Source organism: Hemicordylus capensis, chromosome 3 (genome assembly GCF_027244095.1).
Source record: "Hemicordylus capensis ecotype Gifberg chromosome 3, rHemCap1.1.pri, whole genome shotgun sequence".
Taxonomy (NCBI): domain Eukaryota; kingdom Metazoa; phylum Chordata; class Lepidosauria; order Squamata; family Cordylidae; genus Hemicordylus; species Hemicordylus capensis.
The window spans coordinates 230,787,162-230,812,330 of record NC_069659.1 but is presented as its reverse complement, the minus strand read 5'-3'; the positions used below and the strand labels follow the sequence as shown (position 1 = coordinate 230,812,330).

Sequence of the window (25,169 nt, the reverse complement as noted above, 5' to 3'; positions counted from 1 at the left end):
CACAGTCAAATCCTAGTATTTGGGCCATGAATAGTAGAGCAGTTCAGGCAAACCGTACCCCCGCACAATTAGGAAAAGGTGCTCTGGCACACTGGGGAGGGGTAAGGATGTGGTCGGTCACAACATGCACAGTGTATTCTGTGTGCAGTCAGCTGTCAGACGAAGTAGTGTCTGAATTGGCTCATGTTTAGTACTTGTACAGTAGTATATTTGCTATCTGTATTCTGCATTTGAAGAGGCTTGTACCCAGATTCACTTTTAAAATGAATGCGTGTACAGTCATTTGCCAGGCTTAGACACAGTGGTTTGTTGCTCTTTCTGTATTGTAGAGAGATGGTTAGTACAAGGTCCTAATCTTAGCCGTGGGAATTTGAATACATGGAGACTGACACTTTTATCTGATGACCTGTCCAGATTTGTTTTGTTCTTTGTGATATGTCTGATTTAATTATTAGTGGGCTCTAAAAGAGAGATATTTGGAGTTACCCTTTCTTTGTTCAGCTGTTGGTAGCCTCGTTTCTCTATCCCTTCAGCACAGTTCCCCACCCCCCTGCTTTTCTCATAGATGCCCTTGCTGATTGCAAGAGAAAGTGGGCTGTAGTGGGCCCTGTGAAGTGGGTATAGCTTTACTTAGAAGACCTGACCCCCATTTCCTCCCCGCAGTTGGTGACTGACTATATGGAAGTCTATACAGATAAAAACAAATAATTTACTCTAATTATTTAGAAAAAATAAATGTGTGTCAACTTTATAACTTAGTTTATATTTTTTAGGATTTCTGTTCCAGTGCAGCCTGGAGACATCATTCATCTAGAAGGAGAGTGCAACTCTGGTATATGGATAATAGATGCAGATGTAGGATACTTAATTCTCTATCCAGATGTGTTGCTTTCTGGTACCACTGTATCAAATAGCATTCGGTGTATGAGGAAGGCTGTACTGAGTGAAAAGTTCAAGGTAACTGAGGGGAAACCTGAGATACGATACTTTAAATTTGGTTTGACTGTCTGTACTAGAACATCTTCATAAAAGATGTTGCCAGTTATGACACTTTATATCTCGTTCAATAATCTTGCATCACGTTTGTCTGAATTAGATTTTAAGCCCATTGGGCAGGGCTTCTCTTTTTATGTGTTTTGTATAGTGCTTAGGTTTTTAGGCATTTGACTCAAAATATATACTGGCTTCCGTGGAATTGGGGTGTGCACAGACTGGTTCGCGGTTGAACCAGTCTTCCGCAAACTGGGCGGTTGGATCACAAACCAGTTTGCAGAGCAGCGGTTATGTCCAAGTTCAGACTGAACTGCCACACACAGTCTGTGCACACCCCTGTCATGCAAACCCTCAGGGGACATATTCCTGGCAATGAAAAGGGAGAGAAGCGACAATTGTGTCCTTATCCTCCTCCTAGTGCACTGCACTGCAAGGCAAGCCTTGAGCATAGCTGCTTTGCCAGTTCCTTGCGAGGGCAGAGCTCATGGTCCAGCCTCCTAAGCCTGCATAACATGTGGGCCAGTATTCTTCATACATTTCTAATGATTCAGAGAGAACCAGTCCTCATATGTCCGGTATTGTTACTGAGTGTTCCTAAATCCATCACTATGACTGCTAATCAAGTACTAGAGCGAAGGACTGGCTTTTATTAGCTTCATCTTGTAAGAAGGCTGAGAAATCTTGTATTGAACTCACACCTGGCAGCAATCTGTTGTGCAATTTGCAACACAAGCCATGAATACACTTCATGTAAGGCTGTTCTTAAGAAATATGCCAAGGCTTCTGTTGGTATAGCATATGGAAAACTATTTCTTAACTGGGGTGGTTAAAGTCAGCATGTTACTCTTGTGCTTATAGTCTGTCTTGGCTTCTTATGTCTTTCTGGATGCTAATTTTGACCTGTAAAACTTAAACTGCTTTGGGCATACACATTTGAAAATGCCGGATGATATACCATGGCGATGTGGATGATTGGATGGATGATAAAGACATGGGGCAGGATCCAGACTAATAGTCATGACTAGCTTTGTCTCATTTATTTCAGCGGTGCTCAGTCATGATCAGCTTAGTATAGATCCTGCCCATGGTGTTGCTCATGGTAAGAGATGTTCTTTGTAGCTATTTTCCATCTTGATGGAAGTAATATTCTCTTAAATTGATGCAAGATTTTGTGTGCGTAGGTATGTATTTAGCTGGTGACAAGTAGATGGTTATATCTGTTAAAATATAAACTTACACTGTATGTTCAGACTCTGTAAACCAACCTGTATGTAAAAAAACCAACCACAGGTCCATTCTAAAACATTTGCACTTTGCTATGAAAACAAAGGACCTCAGGCTCTTATATTTCTCCATGCTGATGGTACTGATTTTAGCAGGATTGATTTTATTTAAATCATGATTTAAATTGCTTCGCATGACTCAATTTTAATGATTTAAATCATGATTTAAATGACTACTAGATTCTGTTTAATCATCATTTTCTATAATATATTCTTGTTGTCTAATACAACCTTAATACATATCTAGAGATGGAGGTTTCATTTTTAGAAGGTAGGTACACACTTCTCATAATGCTGTTCCATTTGAGTAACCCGATCTTGCATTTCTTTGTTGCAATGTTTGCCTTTTGCATGCATGCCTTTCTTACCTACAGGTATGGGAACTTGATTAAAGTATTCTCAAATGGGGTCTCTTTTATGGCCATCTGCCATGATAGGTGTTTCCCTTCAACAATGGAGGATACACTCAGAAAAAGTTTCCTTAGGACTTCATGAATATGTTCTGTTAACTTTTGGTTTCACTTCTATTCCCTCCCCCTTCCCCCCCCCCCTATGCATTTCTATCCAGACTCCTCCTCCTTGCTCAGATTTACTCCACCACCATCCCTCCTCTGTTTTTTCGTTCATTGACTTTCTTTGTACTTTTGAGTGGGGGAGCAAGGGCTTGACTGTGTGTGCTGCATGTACACCACCTGCAGAATAAGCCTGATCAGGTCTGTTATCTCTCATCCCCATATACTGCTGTTAATATGTTCATAGAATATAATTAGAAGTTATGATTAATATTCATGATGATATCTTTGATTTAGGTTCTTTATGAAATTTAAAAAAAATCAATTTAAATTTTAAAAATGCATTTTAAAAAATCATTGATTTATATCAACCCTGGATTTTAGTTATAGTGATTAATTTGCACATCACTCTAGAAATAAAATGTGAGTTTACACGAAGTACACAAACTGTGTAACTTGATTTTTACTTCTTTTTTTTACAGAGATGCGAGTCTGGTTCACATCAAATGCTAATTGGTACAATCCTACATGAAATTTTCCAGAAAGCAGGAACAAATTTTACACACAAGAAACTGCAAGAAATTGCTACCTCAGTTATTCATGGTTCAAAGTATTTAAAGGAGATGTAAGTATTACTGCAGGATAGGAAATGAGATGGATAGTGTATAGTTCTTTTAAGAACTGAAATTTTAATAGCTTGAATGCTTGGCATAAAGCCATTTGATGCAATGCCACAGTGATAACAGGGATTGTTCTTGTGCTTGCCATGTTTGGTTTGTCCATGTGAGCATTAAATGGAGATTATTAGGACTGCCCACATGACAAAAATGTACTCTGTGAACCTGCCATAACTGTTCTAGTATGCGGATACAGGGCAGCATCCAGTCTTGCAGAAGTATGTTCCACTTATGCAAGGAAGAGGGGCAGTCTTTGCTGATTTCCCTCCCTGATCTCTCCCCCCCCCCCCAATATTCCCTGAGGACTGGGAGATGCTTGAAGATATTTTTTGAGAGGCAGCTGAGAGAACAGGGATTTGTGAAGATCCTTCCTAGTGAAACACAAACAAGTTTGTTGCATGAGTGGAACAAACTTCTGTAAGGGGAAGATTAGTCTGGATGTTTCTCAGTCATGAAGCGCTCCAGTGCTCAGGCTTACAACTTGGAAAGTGGGGAGGAAGTCCCGCCACTGCCTGTCACCCCCTCGAGCCTGAGCTGTTCACGCTCACAGCGCTGTTTGAAAAGGGAAGCGTTGGAAGCATGATGGCCAGTGTTTCTGTGAACAGCAGCCTTGGGGGATTGAGGTTGCTGCTCACAGAAACACTGGCCATCTTGCTTATATGCTTCCCTTTTCAGACAAACAGTCTGGTTATGTGAATGGCTCAGGAGTGAGTGACAGTGGTGTGGCTTCCTCGCCATTTTTCAATTTGAAAGCTTGAGCGCCAGAGCACTTCATCACGTCTGAATAGGGCTTTAGGGTACCACTGGATTTGCAGCTGAGCAATTAACTTGCCTGTTCTAGTAAAGCATAGTTGCTTGTGACTATATGAAAATAAATGCTTATACAGGGAATTACTTTTCATATTTTTCTTTTTGAGAACAAGCGCATAGAATATAAAAGAATATATTTTTATATAGAATATATGAATAGCATCGAGATCATTTCTATTGCTACCTTTTGTTCTTACTATATCGCATTTAGTATGCCTTCCTTCTTACTACTACAGGTACCAGTTAAATCTGAAACAAAATGATATAATGCAAGGGGTAGAGGAATATCTTCCATCATTTACTAAATGGGCAGAAGACTTCATGTATAAACACAGCCAAGTGAACCAACATAACATGCAACTAAAATTGTAAGAAACTGTTTGCTGCTACATTATAGCACTGTTTTAGGTGGTCTTACCAGTGGGGTAGGTGGAACTTCTTAGAGATGTCAGAATTGTAGAATTAATGTAAAAAGATGATCCTCTAAGCTGGGTTGTCCTACTTCTTTTCTGACATTGATTACAGGACATCTAACAGGAGAAATTCCAAACGTCATTAAAAAAAAAAAGAGAGAGAACATTTTATTGTTTTTCTTTGCCCCCTCTGAACTGGTTCCATGCAGTATTGGATAATTCTGTGTGCCCAGTCAGCTTTCTTTAATCATGGTGTTATGAAAGATTTTCAAAATACTATAACAGACTTGCTGATACAGTGGTTGACATCCAGACTTAGGTTGATCTAGCACAGCAGGAGAAGAAGTGTGCAGTTAAGAAATTTGTGCAGCTGCACAAACTTGCAGTGCTCAGCAGTGTTGTGAAGCCATGAGTGGAAAACCTTTTCTGGGACATAGACTAGGGCAGTTCACAGGATCATAATTAGAGTAGGAGAAGCCTCCTGCCCTAATTCGGGAGCTGTGCACACTCCCATTTGCAGATAGTCTGTCAGTCAAAACCAAGCCGGAGGCACCATCTGGGCTTGTGTGCTAAGCAACAGCTGGGTTGGAGGGCTCCCTCCTATCCAGCAGCTGTACTCAACTGCTGAATGAAGTAGAATGAAAAGTCCTCTCACCCAGCCACTGCTTAGCACAAAAGCACGGATGGCACCTCCCACTTTGGTTTTGACTGACAGACAATCAGCAAAAGGGAGTCCTTACAGCTCCTGAATTAGAGTAGAAGGCTTCTCCTACCCTGTCATCCTGTGAGCTCATGCAATGTGTTGTGCAAGGTTTCAACATCTTCTGCTATCAGAAGAACTAGTCTGGAATAGATGCATCCTGTCTTTACATTAGTGCAACTGCATTTATGCTAGTGCAAGATTAATCTGAATGCTACCTAATAAACCTATACACAGAATCTCTGCTGGGTCAGGGACAACAGGGTTCCACCTATCTCCCCGATGATCCTGTGCCGTCTTGTGGGCGTGCTGTTACGTGTCGACACGATCCATGCAGCATGGATTGCTGGAGACTGGGACTTGTCCCAGTCTTCGTGAATCTCACAATGTACTGTGCGACTGGCACACTGCATTGGGGGATTCCCCTGAGAGTCGGGTGCTCTGCGTGCCCAACTCTGTGTGTGCTTGGGTTGCGTGCAATCTTCAGACCCCTAACTTTCATCACCTTCATGCAAAACAGGCCCAGTTTTTGTCAAATGTCAGTTGGCGTTCACCAAAGATCCTGAGCAGCATCTAGTCTACTTAGTCATTGCTAAACATTGAAATCAATGGGTCAAGTTAGTCTTTATTAAATTAGGTCCCATTAATTTTAATGGGACTTAATCCTGACTAACTTAATTTGGAGGCTGCCCCTTACGTTTACAAACCTTTCATACATTCTTTCAATGCACATTTGCTTGCTTAAGTATTCTACCTGACTTGGTCTGATATTCAAGAGTGAACTTGTTTTTGTAATCTGAAAGAATAGACAAATAACAGAGGAAGTGTTAAATGTCTATTGTTAAGAAAGATTTTAAAAGGTAGAAGGTTAGGGATGATATGGGGGATGGCACATATGATATATCAGTGTTATGTTCCCATATTCCTTAAATAGAACCAGTTTAGCTCGTTAAATGGAATTTGCCCCTTCATCAAGTATAGAGAAAGAGAACTTCGTTTTTGGACTAAACTTACTTCAACTTTATATACCTTGTTCTTTGATAGGCCGGGAGATAATGGAGAAGAATCCTTTTGCAGTGTCAAAGTTAAAGAAATCCTAGATGTTGAGGAGAACATCTGGTGTCCGAGGTTCGGCTTAAAGGGCAAGATTGATGTTACAGCCAGTGTAACAATTCACCGCAGATCTAGAACCCAATCCAGGATAATGCCACTGGAGCTTAAAAGTGGCAAAGAAACTAATTCCATAGAGCACCGAAGCCAGGTACAGACAGGAACACAAATGGAGGAGTTGTAGTCTAACTTTAAAGGATGTCTAAAAAGATAGTGACTAAAATCTTAATAGAAGTGCAGCCTTTTAAGTTTGTTAGTCTGTTGCAGCAAAGAGTTTTCAGACACATTAAACAGAGTTCTGACCTGTGTGTGGCTGTCATGGTTGATACACCCCTCTTCCCACTAACTAGAATTGAGACAGCCCCCTGGTTTTTAGGGTAACCGCCAGAAATGAAATGATTGGAATGATGGCTAGAATGCAGGTTAGTAGAACACTTGGGATGAATCAAACTGAACACTGCTTGGAACCTATTTTAAGGTAGATTCCATGATGGTGTTGGTGACAAATCTCTTTTCTGCCTGCGTTTTATATCTCTGGTGAAGCTATTCTGGATTGTTAAAAGGTTTGTACCTATGGTGAACCTGTGGAACCATCTATAATCTGTTTTTACTTATTCGTAAAACATTTTATTATTGATGTGCATGAACAGGTTCAGAGGCCCTTTTACGGGCCTCCGAACTGGTTTGAATGTTGCCTGTCTCGGTTTGATGGCGGGGGTGGTGATGGCTTTAAGGACGGGGAAGGATGCACCCCAGAGGATGTCCCTCTTCCGTGTTTCCTCTGCCGGTGCATGTCTCACTAAAAGCCCCTCAGGGCAGCAGCGTACCTCCCTGCCACCCCACTTGGATGTTATTCGGAAGTAACTGGAAGTAGCAGCTGCAACTGTGCGTGTTGTGCGCAGTTGCAGCTGTTACTTCCGGATAACTTCTGAGTGGGGCGGCAGGAAGGTACGCTGCTGCCCCAACGGGCTTTTAAGTGAGATGTGCACCGGCAGGGGAAACGTGGCAGGGGTGGTGGTAAGTGCATCCTCCCCCGCCCTTAACGCTACCACCACCCTCGCCAGTTCCGTGCACATCCCTAATTTTGATATAGTCACCTGCTCCTGCGGTGTGTACACCACCTTGCTTTCAGAATCTGTTCTGGAGGTTGCCTTGGTCTCTGCTAGTTACAGTTGCTTGGAAGAGCTTCTGTTGATTTCTGCCAAAGACAGATTTCTGCCATCAAGATACTTGGAGAGAGCTGTGCTGCAGTGTGCTTGATTGGCCCTTGCCCTTCTTAGCTGGAAAGAGTTAATTGTGGTAGGCTGGGCAGCATAGTGGTTAATGTAACTTTTCATAGAAGGGTGTGCTTCTGTCACCTTGAGAGGCGCTGGTAAGACCCTTGTTTAGAAACTATCTTTGGAGGCTGCTGACTTTGGCAATTATTATAAACTCATCTCCAATTTGTCTTTTTGGGACAAGTTGAGCAGGTGGTGGCTGGGCAACTCCGAGTGATCTTGGACAAAGCTGATTATCTAGATCTATAAGTTTGGTTTCATCCTTGTATTTGGGACAGGACCCACCTTGGTTGCCCTGGTGGATGATGTACGCAGGAGAGGAATGGGGAGTGTAACCCTGTTGATTCACCTGGACCTCTCAACAGCTTTTGATACCAGTGGCCATGGTGTCCTTTGCTTTGTGGTAGTTCTCCATCATACTTCCTGTACAGCAGGTTCCAGAAGATGATGTTGGGACATAGTAGTTTGTCTCCATTGGAATTGTTCTCTGGGATTCCTCAGAGTTCAGTTTCCCATGCTCCTTAACATTTGAAACAGTTGGCTGGAGTCATCTGGAGTTCTGGGTATGGTATCTCATCAATATGTTGATGACACTAAGTTTCATTCTGCTTGTAATTGATCCAGGTGTGTCAGTAACGTCCCTGAACAAATAACTGAGATTGGTATTGGACTGTATGGGAGTGAAATTTCTGCATCATCTTTAAGGACTATTGATGTCCTATTCAGATGTTATATAATCCCTGTTCAAACATTATACTACATGTGCATACTGGTTTCTGTACAGATGTACATGTTTTGTATGAATGACTGTGCATGCATTCATTTAAAAAGTGAACCTGGATACAGATTTCCTGAAATAAAAGATACAGATAGAGTATACTATTGCATGTGCTTTTATTTACTCATGTAGCACATTTTTATACTGGCCCATATACAAGTCTCGGGGAGGTTTACAATTTCAAAACACAAATAACAATTAAAACATCAAATCAATTAAAAGTGTTTAAAATATGAATTCAAGAAATGTTTAATCAGACTTTCAGTCTGCGCATGCCTTGGTGCCATTGGCGTAATCGGCATGTTGTTGCTGACTACGCAAGTGGCGTCGGCGCAGACTCCATGTGTGTGCTGGTGCCGCGTGGGGGTTTATTGGGATGTGTGCTGTCTCAGCAGGAAGCTGAAAGGGGCGGTGAAGACCTGCTCTCCTGTTTCTCAAAGCTCCTGGTCGAATTTCCCAAAATGTGCTTGAACCATGGTTCGAACCACGATTTGTGCACTTCCCTTGAATGGAAGAATGTAATTATTTTAGAATTTGAACATAATGTATGGATAACTGTATAGTATACACTGTACACAGATTATGTGTGTATTGAACATAATGTTTGAATAGAACTATAGAACACATTCAGTCTGGAGGTTACCAAGGCATGTTACCAAGCAGCAAGCACAGCTAGCAAAGGCACTCTGGGCCACAGATAACACTTAGGAATGTGCACAGAACCAGTCCATGCACTCCTGGCAGGGTGTGTGTGGGGGGTTGCTTTAAATGACAGGGAAGGCTCTGCCTACCTGTCAGCACCCACCCTGACGCTTTTCCCCCTGCTGGTTCTCTCCAGAAAAGCAGGTGTGTTGGGCTGCAGCATTCCTGCTTGCAATCCCAGCAACGTTGCCATGCTCATGGCCAGCGTGCATGTGTCGGCTGGGGCTGCAAGCAGGAATGTTGCAGCCTAGTGCGCTTGCTTTTCTGGAGTGTGCCAGGAGTGGGGGGGAGCAGCAGGGCGGGGGCTGACAGGTAGGCAGCACCTTCTCTGTCACTTAATGCAACCCCCGTCCTCTGAACCGGTTTGAACCCTGGTGGACAAAACCGGTTAGGTGCTCTAGGAAGGGAGTGCTGAACCAGTTCCATGCACATCCCTAAGGCTGCTAGCTAGTCTCCTGAGCTCCTGAACTCATTGACTCTGTCCAAGCTCAGGCAGGTTTATAGTGTACAAGTAAACCAGGACCAAGCATGACGTTCGGATTTCCATTTTAGTAATGGGTGACCTGGAGTGCCTTTGGCTGGTATGCCTGCTGCTGAAAGACAGAGCTGCCTGTAGGCGTTCATGCTTTGATAACTTCCAGACTGAAAGCTTTCTGTGTAGGGCTGGCCTTGAAGATGGTTCCGGAGTTCCAGCTGGTACCGGATGTGGCTTCCTGATTGTTGATGGGTATAAGTTGGAAACCTGTTATACTTATTGGAGAGAGCTACATTGGTTTTTAGTTTGTTTCTGGGTCCAAGGTGTTGGTTTTGAATTTCTTAGCCTTAAATGTTCTGGGTTCTGATTATTTCAGATTTTATCTCCTGAGCAAGATCAGCTAGTCAAACGCTGCTATAGGTTCCATCCTTTTTGAGTGCCTAGGTGGTTCATCTGCTAAGAGCAGGACTTTTCCTGTGGCATCCAAAGATTAGCAAAACAGGGTTTCTGAAAGTTGGGACTGCTGAAAGTAGAGAATTGTTGGGATGACAAAGAAAGGGAGAGGCAGTTTTTGGATGTCTAGCTGTAGTTCTGTTCATGTTGTGCTACATGTTGTTGGGTTTATTTCTGCTGAACATCTTGATTGCCATAAGTGACATGAACCATTGAGCAGAAAGATCTTTGCATTATGCAGTGTTGACATTATTGTGTTTCAAGTGTTTGTAGGACTACATCTGTATTAGTCATCTTTTGTATCCTTATTGCTAGTAACACTTTGTGTGCTTACTAGTAGATGCCTTATTACAGGTGATTACAAGTTTTTTAAACTCTTTGTTATCAGAGTACAATGCTGCAAACTTGTTCAATTTACTTCCGCCCTAAAGTTTCAAAATTAAATAGCTTTCAATATCTTTTTCAGGTAGTCTTGTACACACTAATGTGCCAGGAAAGGCATGTAGATCCCGAAGCTGGATTCCTCCTCTATCTTAAAACTGGTAATATGTTTCCTGTTCCTGGCAATCATATGGATAGGAGAGGTAATTCTTGTGTTTGGAAAAATCCTGTGATAGGTTAAAAAAACATTTTCAACAAAACAGTCTTGAAGGTGATAACATCAGATTTTAAAAACATAATTCAATATAAACCCACAAAAAACCCAAATAAGAGTACAAAAATTAAATAGTAGGTAAAGATAGCAAAAAATAAAATCTAAACCACCTTTCAGCAAGCTTTATATATATATATATATATATATATATAGAGAGAGAGAGAGAGAGAGAGAGAGAGAGAGAGAGAGAGAAAATTGACTTAGCACCAACAAGAAAAACAGAGTAGGTGCCAAGTGAATGTCTTTGGGAAAGACATTCCACAACCTGGGCATTGCCACAGAAAAGACTGTGATAGCAATCTGTCTAGTCTCTGAAGGCAGGGGCATTCAGTGCCAAGCTTCTGATAATAATCTCAGCAAAGGAGATTGTTGAAATAGTGTGCTCCCAAATCATTTAGGTTTTTATAGGTGATCAGCCCTTGCAACTGTGCTTGGAAATAAATGGCAAGTCAGTGTAGATCTTTAAGAACTGGAATAATGTGTTCACAATACTGAATCCCATTTAACAATGTGATCGTTGTATTCAGAACCAGTTTATGTTCCTGTATGCTTTATTTAGAGATTGTTTCATATAAAGTGCATTGCAGTAATGCAACTGAAGTTAATCAGGGCATGGATAACTGCAGCAAGATCATATTTTCCCAGGAAGAGACAGCTGTGCAGCCACTGAAGTTGACTAAGGGCTCATCTAGCAATGGACACACTTTGGCATGTCTATGCAGGGTTGGATGCAAAAGCACTCTCAAACTGCAACCCTGATCTTTTAATGGAAGTGTAACTACTGAGAATAGGCTGAATAGTAATTCTTGGTTGCTGAGGCCAGGGACATCTCATGGGTTATCCTCTCTCAAGAGCTCCAGGCAGGACAGAAAGTAAATAGATAAAAAACTAAGCCACACCCACTAGAACCTGAGGGGGATAACCCCGCACCAGTTCTTTCTGTCCTCAGCAAGCTCCAAGGCAGCGTTTTTCTAGCTCTTTCTATTTTCTGCTGATATTACTTCTCTAATGGACTTCCTAACTACAGTATTCCGTTCTCCAAATCCTTTTTTCTGTCCCTGATCTTTATTACTTGCTATTACCTGAAAAGAAAAGAAAGAAAACCACCCTTCTTTCGTCTGTTTCTCTCCCCCCCCCCCCACTTCTCTCCCAATTTCTCCAACAAGGGGGAGAGATTGAGTGTTTTCGGCCTGGGAGGCTTCAGGGCCGTTTGTAGGCCCCATTGGCGCAGGCTGCTGCAAGCTCTGCATAGCAAGGCCGCTTTTCCGACCTCCCGAAAACCGCCTGAAAAATTCGCCAGCAGTGAGTTGACGGTCCGTGGTCGGCCGTCTCTAATCTATGGGCCATGGAGTCCCCCCTGGAAGAGCTTGATTTTCCCGCATCGGTGATGGCTGCTCTCGAGCCGCCCGTCCCGATTGTCGAAGGGGCCGCGTCGAGTCTCCCGCCTTCAGGCTGCAAGACTCGCACTACCGCGGCCCGGTGCACCATGCTGCTGCAGGCAACTTGAAGTGGCTGTGAAGAGCGCTTTCGGAGGCTCCCTGTTGCCAATGCCCCACCAACCTCTGAAGAGATTAGGCGGATTGGCGATCTGGCTAGCAACCTGAGCGGCAGGGCAGCAAGGCCATCACAGATGTCTTCTGTCCCTAAGATGGCGACGGTTGCGAAGAATCCCTCCATTTTACCTAAAGGAGCCGGTAATGTAAAAGGGAGACAGTCTCTAAAAGGGCGGGAAAAGCCTAAGACTGTGATTATGGAGTTTGGCCAGCAGGGGGAGTCTGCTGCAGAGACTGGGCCTAAAGAATCCAGTTCTAACTCTGCTGTTTTACCTAAGTCTGTGCTGCCACCTGAGTAGCAAGCATGGTTTTGTAATGCAATCATTGACACCATCTACCAGGTTAGGCCCCCTAAGAGGAGTAAGAGATCCAAGAAGGGGAGAAGGCATAGGTCACCCAGTGTGAGCTCCTCACTTAGCGAGTTTGTCAGTTCTTCTCCCAATAAGGCCAAAAGCAAGCGTAAGCATAGTGAGCTGGGCAAGTTGGCTGGCAAGGCGGCACGGGACCATTCCTCTGATGCTTCTGATCATACTCTGGGGGCCCCAGGGGTTTACTTGCACCTCAAAAAAAAAAAGTCATTGCGAACTCAGAGAGGCCTAATCTGCCTTCTGACCCTGAAGACCCAATTAATGCAGGGGGAGGTTTTGATCCGGACCCAGAGACTCCATTAGACAAAGATGACGGGGAATGGTCTGGAGGGGAGGACACTAGTGATGCCTCGGTGTCACAGCGCCTCTTTGTGGCAGAGGACTTCAGCCCACTCATGTCCAGAATTATTAATACAATTGGACTGAAATTAGAGGCTGGGCAGAGTTCTGACTCTTGTGCCAAAGGGGACTTGGTCTTTCCTAGAGCACGCCCCAAGGACATGCTGATGCCCATGCCAGAGTTGTTTGTGGATGTAGTCAAACAGGAATGGTTGACACCAGCTTCTAACTGCAAGGCTACGTCTATGGCTAACAAATTTTATTATTTTCAGCAAACCACTACAGATATGTTGAGGACACCAAATGCGGATGCCCAGATTTTGCAATTGGTGTTGGATTCCCTGGTATCTCGAGAGGGTGAGGTTTCTCTAAAAGACATAGCTGACAAAAAAACCGAGCTGTCATTTAATTGTGTCATGAGAACGTGTCCTTGGTGATCCATGCAATGGCGGCAGCAGCCAGGGCAGCCCGTTCCTCATTATTATGGGTGGTCAATCTTCTGAGTGATCCTCCAGGGGACCCAGTTAAGATGTGACAGCAACTATTAAAGATCCAGAAAGCGCAGGCCCTTATGGCCGATGCCACTCTTGATACGATTAGATTCTCAGCGCAAGTGGTGGCTTCATCATTTGTTGGCAGACGCCACTTGTGGCTCAAAATTGGACAGTTGGTTCTACCTCTAGGCTTAACCTCACCACCGTCTCTTACGATGGCAAAAAGCTTTTTGGTGAGTTTGCCCTACGAGACATTCTTGTAGAGTCTTCTGATAAGTGAAAGACGATGCCTTCAGCCAATAAAAAGACTGATAAACAGCCTTTCAAAAGGCCCTTCCAATACAATCAGCCCTTTCATAGCTTCCGGCCCTTCAGGGGCCGGGACAGAGATAAAAAATTCCAGAGGGGATCTTCGAATCATCAGAGAGCACCCTTTAGAGGGTTTGGTACCGACAAACAGCAAGCTGCTCAGTCAAAGCAGCAAAAGCCACAACAATGACTTGAAGCATTTCAGGCTTGGAGGGCATTTGTCTCACCTCACCTCAGCCTGGGAATATTCAACCTCAGACAATTGGGTTCTGCAGCTGATCCATCACGGCTACAGGATAGAGTTTCGCTCCTCTCCCCCTGATGCTTTATCCCCACTCCAAGGTCAAAAGCATTTTCAAAGCATTTGCCGATGGTCCAGGCGATCCAGCAGCTCCTGGACATCGGGGCAGTGGAGCCAGTGTCTCTGGCACAGGAGGGAGAGGGAGTTCAAACAAACCAAAACAACCAAACCAAACCAAAACACCTCTATCCTATTTGCTGTCCCAAAAAGGGACGGCTCAAGGAGAACTGTTTTAGACTTAAAATTTTTTGAACAGATGCGTCCACAGAACTCATTTCCAGATGGAAACTCTAAGAGCAGTTTCAGAGGAACTCTTTCATCTGGATGTGCTGGCGTCCATAGATTTAAGAGAGGCCTACCTGCATCTTCCTACACACCCGGAAAGCAGGCAGTACCTTCGGTTTAAATATGCTGGAAGGCATTTTCAATACAGTAGCCCTTCATGTCTCCAAAGTTGTTGGCACCACAGGTGGCGCAACTCCGTCAGAAAGGGATTTGTCTGTTTCCATATATAGAGAATTTGTTGCTGTAAGCGAGATCTCTCCCAGAGGCAGAACGGGACTTGGCCCTTAACTATTGCAACACTTGAGAACCATGGTTTCATCATAAATGGAGAAAAGAGTCAATTGACGCCATGCCACAGGCTGTGCCATTTGGGGGTAATCATAGTTACCTTAGTGGACCGCCTCTTGCTTCCACCGGACAGGTTACAGACTATCCAGACAGAGGTTCACCTGTTCCTAGTGAGTCCAAGAGTTCCTCTGGCTTCCTTGTCAAGACTGCTGAGCTTGATGGTGGCTGCACTGGACTCAGTTCCGTGGGCTTGACTTCATCTGCATGATCTCCAGTGGTTTCTCCTACCCCACCAGAAGGCAATCGTAAGGAAGTGTAGACTGCTTCTGAAGTTTCCACCAGACCTGCGTTGCTCTCTCCGCTGGTGGATCGACTCCAACAACCTGAATCGGGGAAAGACCTTCTTGGACCCACAGATGTTCATCATAACAGACGCAAGTGACAGGGGCTGGGGAGCCCACTGCCTCAACCAGTCAGCGCAGCAGCTATGGAACAAGGAGGAACGTTCTCACAACATAAATTGGAGGGAACTCCACGCAATTCGCCTAGCGCTACTAGCATTCCAGAAGATCATCCAAGGCACTGACGTATTCGTAAAGACTGACAAAACAACGGCAAAGGCATACGTAAACAAGCAATGGGGGACCAGGTCCAGGTCACTTCACCAGGAGGCTGTCCTTCTGCTGTCCTGGGCAGAGAGCAACCTTCCTTCCCTGATGGCACACCACGTCAAGGGAGAGCTGAACCTAGTTGCAGACTGGTTAAGCTGGGCTGACATCCAACTGGGGGAGTGGGCTCTAAATCCATCGGTTTTCACCCAGATAACAGAGAAGATGGGCATGCCTGAGGTAGACTTCTTCATGACTCCGAAGGATGCGCAATTACTAGCGTTTATGACTAGATTTCCATGCAGGGAGGCGATGGCAGTGGATGCCCTATCCAGTCCATGGCCAGACGCTCTCCTTTATACGTATCCTCCAACACCTCTGTTGGCCAGAGTCCTGCAATGGGTGTGTCTTCTTCGAGCAAGAGTACTCTTAGTGGCACCATTCTGGCCCAGGAGACCCTGGTTTTCCAGAGCTCCTCCATCTGGTGGTGGAGCCACCTTGGGAGTTGCCTCAGACCCCGGACCTGCTCCATCAGGGTCCAGTTTTACACCCGGATCCATGTTGGTTTTGGCTCACCGTTTGGAAACTGAGCAGCGAGTCCTGAGCCAACATGGCTACTCGGAGGGAGTTCTCAGCACTATGCTGGTGTCGCGAAGTCCATCGAAAGAGAGAATTTATCAATATACATGGTGAACACTCCTTCGCTGGATGTCACGCAACTCCGTTCCGAAGGGCACGGCTAAGTTATGTCATCTCCTGCTCTTCTTACAAGAAGGGTTCAAGAAGGGACTATGTCCGAATACCCTGAAACGGCAGGCATTGTCGTTGGAGTTGCTCTCAGCAGAAAAGGACAAAATATCTCAGTCACATCCTCACCAGCGTAGGTTCTTATGAGATGCCTCGCTGATGTCACCTCCAACAGTGCATAGGTTACCCTCTTGGGAACTACATACTGTCCTCAAGGCATTGCAAGCTCACTCTTTTGGACCTTTGGCAGCTATTCTGATCAGGGTCTTATTGTTTAAATTGGCTTTTTTTGGTGGCCATCACTTCTGCAAGGCTCATCTTGGAGCTGCAGGCGCTGTCTGTAAAACAAGTCATATTGTATATTTCAGAAAGAGGCCGTCAGGCTCATTCTGGACCCCTTCATGAGGCCAAAGGTGGCGTCCCCCTTCCACCCATCGCAAGATGTGTCCCTACCTTCATTCTGCCCCAAACCCGTCCATCCTATGGAGCGGAAATGGCATAAGTTGGACGTTAAGCGATGTCTTAAGGTCTGTTTCAGACGCTCAGCCTCATTCAGATTGTCAGACGCTCTGTTTGTATTGTTCAACCTGCATTCCATGGTGGTCCCAGATTCCTCGACCACTATTGCAACATGGATTATAGTGTGTATATCGATAGCCTATGAGGTTCAGAAGTTGAGGCCACCAACACATCTCTCTGCACATTCTACTAGAGCAGCAGCAGTGTCAGTGACGTTTTCCACTAATGCACCAGTTGAAGAGATCTGCGAGGCGGCCACCTGGGCATCACCTTGCACTTTCACCAAACATTACAAGATCGAGGATTTCGTGTCTGCCTGGGCAACCTTTGGCAGATGGGTCTTGCAACAAGTTCTTCCTCTCTAGTAGACCAGAGTGCTCCCACCCGAGTTGGACAGCTGTGGTTTGTCCCATGAGATGTCCCTGGCCTCAGCAACCGAGAACGGAGCATTGGTTTCACTTACCGTGAAGGCTTCTTCTGGTTGCTGGGGCCAGGGACATCTCGGCCCGCCCAGTTGTGGTTTTGCACTCTGGTCTACTTCTGTTGAAATGGTGGAGACTGACATTTAGTTCTACAGTGGGTTGCTACACTCTGTTATTCTGGAATGTTTAAACCTGTTTATTCTGACCTGCTGTTTTCTACTGTTTTTGTATTGCCTTTGTCCTCTTATGTCTCAGCCCGAAAGAACTGGGGAGGGGTTATCCCCCTCAGGCTCTAGTGGGTGTGGCTTAGTTTTTTAACTATTTACTTTCTGTCCTGCCTGGAGCTCTTGAGAGAGGATAACCCATGAGATGTCCCTGGCCCCAGCAACCAGAAGAAGCCTTCATGGTAAGTGAAACCAATGCTCCGTTCTATGGGAATGATGGAAATAAGTTTATGAACCAAACTCCCCCAGTCTGGAATTCTATCTCAAGAGTGCAGCTGAGTGCAGCCCTCTTCTGAAGTTCAGCTTAGCTTGTATTAAATTGGTCGCCAGCCATCCCTCGCTGTCAGTTCCTTTCCATAAGAACTAGCTACAGATGGGGGAGACTTGTAGACCTCATTTTTAGGGCCTGGAGCTCAGTATGTCACTTCCTGCTGGGGTGTATGAGATTAGTCATTTCCTCTTTCTCCTGACCCAAATTATTAAATCAGGAAGCAGAGGAAACTACAGATTAGTGGGTGTGCGCAAACTGTTTGATCGCGAACTGGTCCACCACAACCTGGGCCAGTTGGGTTTGATTGAGAACCGGACCATTCTTCAGGAGAGGTGAGCCGGTCCACAACTGAACCAAGCCCGTTCCATTTGATTAAACTGGTTTGATGGTTCAAGGGGCTATATTTGTAAAAGGAAAATCCGGTGAGGATTCCCCTTTACAAGCAAAGGGGAATCCTGGCTTACACTGGCTTCTAAAGGATGGCTGGGGGTGGGGAGGAGCAGTGAGAGGGCACCTTTAAAAGTAGGGGTAAGGTGCTTACTGGTCTGGTGCCCCCCCCCCCCCCCGCAGCAGCCTGTCCACATGGTGGCAATGCAGTTCTGAAATTGACCTGTCATCTGTGGATGCACAGAGGTAATGCAAATAGCCTCTGAGCACCAGTGGAGGCCAGGCCTGTTTTGGAACTGCACCGCCACCACACAGACAGGCGGCTGCAGGGAGCGCTGGACCAGTAAGCACCTTACCTCTTGCTGGCCACCCTTTAGAAAGAAGCCTTTTAAAGCCAGGATTCCCATTTATAAGTATAGCCCCTCAAACTGCTGAAACAGTTCGATTAAATGGATCAGATCAACTGGTTGGTTCGACCAAACCAGTTTGAGGACCAAATTCAAACCAGGATTGGTCCATGCATACCCCTACTTCAGATTCCATGTACCCTGGCAGGAAATGAAGTTCCTGAGCATGCCAAGAACATCCAGGTTTTCAGGGTGAGGTCTACAAGGCCTTCTGTCTTCAGCAACCCTCCCTGCATTACGTTTGCTTGGGAAGGAAGGAAACTGGTAGGGAGGGCTGGGACAATCTCTGTCTTTTTTCTGGACTGAGTTTATTAGTCCCTCTAAGCACCTGGCCAGGATATCCATTCTGCTTCTGATTCGGGTAAAAGGACAGGTGGAGCTAGGTTTCATTAGCATACTGATGGCACTGCACCCCAAATCCTTCAACAACCACATGCAACAAATTCATTTAGGTGTTCTTAAGGAGACAGAATAGAACTGTGCAGCACCCATAGCATAATTGCAATGGGATGCCCCCAGCAGTACCTTTTAGAATCTGTCTGCCAGGTAGGACTAGTGTGGAGTGTGTTCAACTTCTGTCCAAAACAGATGATTCTAGAAGGATACCATGGTCAAGTCCAGGAGATTTAATAGAATTCTACTTGTACTCTCTGTCTTCCAAAATGAGTTGTCCATCAGGGTGCCTAAGGTGGCTTCTGCCCCCAAACCAGGATGGAAGCTATATCGGAAATAGTATGTAGATTATAGCAATCTTCAGGTGCTTTTTTTTTTTTTTTTTAGTGTTGTACAGATTAGTGTGTCCCGTTCCCACTGCCCCTTTTTAAGCATCTGAAGAGGGCTATTCTGTGGTTCAGAGGTGTCTGGAGTTGTGTGCATGATTGTTTTGGCAGGGTGGGGGAGCGGTACCTTTTAAGCACGAGTAAATCAGGTCCTTACGTGCTTTTTGGCCACCCTGCTACCTTTCCAGGTGTGGCATCGCTCAGAAGCCTGCATGTTGCTGCCAGGCTTCACCCAGCAGTCTGTGGGTGGCCATGGGACACACATGGCCACCATGCATGTGCAGCAGCCATGTGTGTGGTCAGCATGGTGTTTTTGACCATGCACATGGCTGCCACACATGCAAAGTGGCCATGTGCATCCTTCCGCCATGCTCATTCTGGGTGAAGTGTGCGAACTTCTGAGCAGCACTGTGCTTGGAAAAGCGGTGGAGGAGTAAGTAAGGACCTGCTTTACTCTTTCTTAAAGGTATTGCTCCCCATCCCGCTGGAACGATTCATTCACATCCCTAGAGTTGTGCTTCCACCCCTTATTGAATAGTGATGTTACTATTAATAGACTGTTTTAACTCCTTTTTTAGTTACTGTAGTCATCTAGGATCACTAATACATTGCTGAAACAATGCATTCTGATAAAAACAAATACTACTTTGTGTCTTTTGGGAAGTCCCAATGAAGCAATGTAACTTCAGCCAATAGACAGACTTGAGGTGTGTTGAACATTTACTGGATAAAAGTTGTGTTGAAGGTGTGTGGTCATTGTATAGCTGATTGGGGAGATGGATATAGCGGAGTAGTGGAATTCATTGTGACCAATCCACATGCTAGAACAGGCTAAATAACTAATTTTTCATTGTACTCCCCCTCCCCCACTGCAGACTTGAAAGAATCTGGATATGTATGTCTTTTCTCCCCTCTGCAGAACTAATTAAACTAAGAAATCAGTTGGCCTACTATTTGCTTCACAGTCTACATATATCTGAGATGGCAAATAAGCAGACAGAACCTGCACCTTTGCCTCCTTTGATTAATGACAGTCAGACTTGCAGTTACTGCTCCCAGAAACAGAACTGCATGCTTTATAGAAGGTAAACCTGTTTTAAAGAACATGGGTTATAAATCGTTCTTTGCAAGATAATTCAAAATACTATAGTTTTCATTAAAGTTTATTCTCTCTACCACAGTCTTCATATGAATAAAACTTTACTCTTTGGAAGTGTGATTCATGAAAAATGTCATGCCTGCAGTTAAGCTTTTTCACAACGTCAAAACTGATGCATGCTTATATTTGACCTGTTTGATGTCTGTCATACCATTTCTGAACTCTGTCCTGTCTTCAAGGTTCATTGTACATTTGTAACATGTCATGTTGTACATGGCTTAATTTTCTAACTACTGATTGTACCAAGTGAAATGTAGACATGATCTAAATGTGGTTGTGAGTTCTGCAGGCACTAACCTCTTTAAAAAGCTAAGAATGAGCAATGAAAAGGAATAATTCATATAACTAGACTTCCGAGACTGGAAGGATGCAAATATGTAAAGTTCAAACTTAGTCTAGTGCACACAATCATTCAGGTGTTTGAGTTGTCTTATGTTTGTGTACACAAACTTCAAATCATGATCCTTTGAAACAGAGCCAGGACAAGGCATTTGTGTGTCCTAGATTCAGTTTGAAAATTTATGTCCCCAGTTAAAGTATGAAGTACACAATTTTATCTCTCAAAATTGGTTCCTGCTTCATTTCCTGACTTCCACCCAAAATTCTACACCCAACTTGTCACCAACATTTGAAGTTGGGTGGAGAATCTTGGGCAAAAGTTGGGAATCAGAGGTTGACTGATTCAGATGACATGTCTGCCAGGACTGCATGCTCCCTTGGAACCTCTAGTTCCTGTCTTACTTTTGGAAAGTTGTGAATCAGCTCTATATATAATAGAGCTCTGCTATCCTTTCCTTGGAGGAAGAAACATCAGTAACCTACGCTACGTTGATGACACCACTCTGATAGCTGAGAATGTGGATGATCTGCAAGCTCTAGTAATGAAAGTCAAGGAGCAGAGTGGAAAAAATGGGACTATGACTAAATGTAAAGAGGACTAAACTAATGACAATGGGTACAGCAACCAGCCTCAGAATTGATAATGAAGACATTGAAGTGATGGATAGCTTCTACCTTTTAGGATTGACAATCAACAGTAAAAGATCCAGCAGTAAAGAAATATGCCGCAGATTAGCGCTTGGTAGGGTAGCAATGAAGGCCTTGGAAAGGATATTTAGATGCTGTGACATGTCTACACCTACAAAGATTAGAATAGTTCAGACCATGGTTTTCCTCATGACACACTATGGATGTGTGAAAGCTGGACTTTGAAGAAGCAAGATAGAAAAAGCATTGATGCTTTTGATGCTGGAGAAGACTTTTGAGAACACCATGGACAGCCAGGAAAACAAACGAATGGATCATAAAACAAATAAATCCAGAATTTTCACTTGAGGCACAAATGAGCAGGCTCAAACGATCATACTTCGGACTCATTATGCGAAGACCCAGCTCGCTTGAGAAGTCCATAATGCTGGGAAAAGTTGAAGGAAAGAGAAGAAGAGGACGACCAGCAGCACGGTGGGTGGACCTGATTAAGACAGCACTGAATGCACCACTGCAAGACCTTAAAGGCCAAGTTGAAGACAGATTATCCTGGAGAGAATCTATGTAGTCGCTAAGAGTTGATACCGACTTGACGGCACTTAATCAGTCAATCCCTTCCAACCATCAGCTTCATATTTGTAGCTTTCTTGAGAACCAGTCAGATCATGTGTAAATTTCAGGTTTTCAGATTAGTGAATTACTGTTGAAAGGAGCTTGTTTCACACGGTAGCTATGCCCATCTACTTTTTGTAATGGTTTGGTAACCTCGCCCTCCCCCACACCACAAATTGCCAAATATCCATGTGGTACTGAAAGGCTTTGGACCTTCATTTTAATGCCTATAACTTGAAGTATTGCAAAATATATGCCATGGAAGGAGGAGTTTTCTGATATTTAAAATATGTTTATAAAGTATAAATCTTAATAGTTAAAATTGTCATTCATTGCTGCCTTGCCTGCCTACCCCTCAGTTCTACTTTGAAATTTCTTTATAATCTTAGCAGAAAAAGCTTTTTTCACAGGCAGTCTGTAATAAGTGAATTTGTAGGTGACTTTTCATGGGGACTCTCATGGGATTGTGTTTTAGGGCTGTAGAGCAGCAGATAAATATCTCAATTCCTCCGGATGTGGATGCTGCTGTTGCAAAAGAAACCCAGCATTTGAAACCCACACATTTGGACTATTTCCGCCTCTGGTATTTGATGCTAACCTTGGAGTCTCAATACAAAGATGGGAAGAAGGGGTGTAGGAACATATGGATGATACCTGCTGCAGAAAGGTAAATCAAAATGCTTATTGGCCATGATTTAGTGTGTCACTTAAAAGCTATTTTAAATTGCTGCCATTTTGAGTTTTCCAAACAGTATTAAGGGCTAGCAATGATGTCTTACAAGTTATTCAAGGCTATTGTTTTTAACATTTGTAGAGAGAAACAGGGAGACTGCGTTGGAAATCTGATCAAACTGGAAGGTGTACAGGTGGTGTCTGATGGACAATATTTACACTGGTTCCAGCGTAAGAACGATTCTATGCCTGTAACAATCCTGATGGTAGGAGACAGAGTTGTTGTGAGTGGTGAAGACAACACTTTGCTTGGCTTGTCTACTGGCTATGTTCACGAGGTCAACAGAACCAAAATCTCTTGCTTATTGGATAGGTAATACAATGCAAAAATGAAAATATGATCAGTGCTTTTCTTCTCAGGGTAAAAGTAGTTGTCTTTCATTCACACCCAATACAGAACCTATAAGCTCTCCTGCCTCCCACCTCTCTTCAGAGGCTGCTGCGAATTATTATTAGTGACTGACATCCAAACTACCACTGCTGATGTGCCAGTGGCTGACATCTAAATGCTGTGCTGTCACACAAGTGATTTTCAAGCATCTCTTCCCCTTCATTCTGAAGCTTACTGTGTCTCACAAAAATATATCCCCGAGGGTTCATACTATGTGACCTATATTTAGAACTCTGGCTTTTGGGGAAGGAACGGAAAGGTGAAAGAGGCAAGAATAACACAGCAGAAGAGAGGGGAAGAATGAGGATGCCAGAGGTTGAATATGAGCAAATACTGCAATTATTGTGATTTCTTTCATGCGTGTTGACAGTGGCATATCTGAATTTTTCTTGCCTACCTATTCAGTTGAAGCCTGAGTTTAGGAGGTGTGTGTTTGTTTAAAATCAAGGGTCTTCATGAGCTTTCATTCCATACTAGTTCACTTTGCTCCAGTATCATCCAGACTAACCCTGCACTGTCACACCTGGATTTTTTGTAACATGAAGTGCGTGCTTTTCAGCAATTTCCCTCCTTCTCTCTCTGCAGCTTGTCATGCCTCTAATTAGATGACATTCCACACCTCAGTTTTCAGCCTTAAGCTGTATCGGGAAGAGTGTGCAAAGCTCCAACTTACCCACTAGTGCAAGTTTGGTTCTTACTGTCTCTGACAATTTTAAAAGTCTATAAGAATTTGAGACAAAGCTTCTATAAAAATGCTAAGTTTAATTTATATAGCTTGTTTCTAGATTCTCAACTCAGCTAGGTAAGCAAACAGGCACCTTTCAGAATACTGATTCTCTTAGATTAGGAGTGAGAGAGCAACTGGCCTTCTCCATCCCCAGCACAGCATCTCTCCCATGGCTGTTGCTGGTGTCTACCTTAAGTTTCTTTTTAGATTGTGAGCCCTTTTTGGGACAAGCAACCATATTATTTACTTATTTTTCTATGTAAATTGTTTTTAGAATCTTTTTGTTGAAGAGCATTATATAAATATTTGTAATAGTAGATTGTAGCAGTACAGTATATATATATAGACCATAAACATACAAAGCATAAGACATTAGCATAGTATTGATTACAAAGGGCTTTTAGCGAACCTTTATAAATGAGAAGCAAGTACACATAGATAAAGTAGCTACCTACAAACATCGTGAAAAACACAGACCTAAAGTTTCATGTGGAAAGGCAACATATAGAAAGTAATTGTTTTTAGGCCCAGTTGAATCAAATGATTGAAGAAGAAAAATGGTTCTATTTCAATAACTACCACAAGCTGCCTATGCCTATTGAAACTATGTCCCTGAGGGTCCCTCAGCCCTCAGGAACATCATGTTGGGAGGCACAGCTGCCTACAGTTGTCAAAAATCACACCCCTTCCTTCTGTGAAGGAGAATCTTGGCCCATCAGAGCAAGGTTAGTCTGGATGTTGGCCAATGTCTTTTTGTATATGCATAAAAATATTAATGCATTGTGTCAAGCAGCCATTCTAGAAATGACTGCTTGACACCCATCCTAGGAGGGAGCTAGGATGGGTGCTCTCGCAGCTGCATGTCCATGCATGTGAGAAACATGCCTTGCTCCCATACAATGAATAAAGCAGCCTTTTGTTTTGTGATACTTTAGTCTATGTCTTCTGTGTGAGCAATAGGGTCTTAGAACTGCTCAGAGACAGGGAATCTAATTGGCTATTGCCTCTGATGTATTTCAGGAATTTGTCACAGCTCCCCAAGGACACTGTATTTAGGCTAGATCACGAAGAAGGAGCTTTTGGTATAGATGCCCCCTTAGGAAACCTTTCTAAGCTGATGGAGAATTCTCCTACCAGGTTTGCTGCATTTATTTTTATTTCCATATCTAGTATAATGCCCAAGTGTGTATTATCCAATTTGAATGTATTTATTCCTTTCTCTCTCCTCCCATTTAGTGAAAAGCTTCGTAATCTGATAATAGAATTTCACAAACCACGATTCATCCAGCACTTAAGCTCTGTCCTTCCTTCAGAAGCAAAAGATACTGTTGCAAACATTTTAAAAGGTACAGTAGATACATCTTTTTAAAAACATCTTGATATTGTTTAAATAGAAAGCTTATTCTATTTAGAAAATTGTAT

General features: G+C 43.7%; 1 protein-coding gene across 1 annotated transcript in view; it reads left to right on the top strand.

Moving 5' to 3' along the window:
• Window positions 1-25,169, top strand: part of DNA2 (DNA replication helicase/nuclease 2) — a 47,835-nt gene that overhangs the window by 2,420 nt on the left and 20,246 nt on the right. The window contains exons 3-12 of the mRNA XM_053305340.1: window positions 774-957; window positions 3,271-3,413; window positions 4,512-4,643; window positions 6,433-6,649; window positions 10,650-10,767; window positions 20,059-20,224; window positions 22,373-22,564; window positions 22,712-22,942; window positions 24,768-24,884; window positions 24,984-25,093. Of these exons, the coding sequence (XP_053161315.1) occupies window positions 774-957; window positions 3,271-3,413; window positions 4,512-4,643; window positions 6,433-6,649; window positions 10,650-10,767; window positions 20,059-20,224; window positions 22,373-22,564; window positions 22,712-22,942; window positions 24,768-24,884; window positions 24,984-25,093 (1,610 nt within the window). The remainder of the gene's footprint in view (window positions 1-773; window positions 958-3,270; window positions 3,414-4,511; window positions 4,644-6,432; window positions 6,650-10,649; window positions 10,768-20,058; window positions 20,225-22,372; window positions 22,565-22,711; window positions 22,943-24,767; window positions 24,885-24,983; window positions 25,094-25,169) is intronic.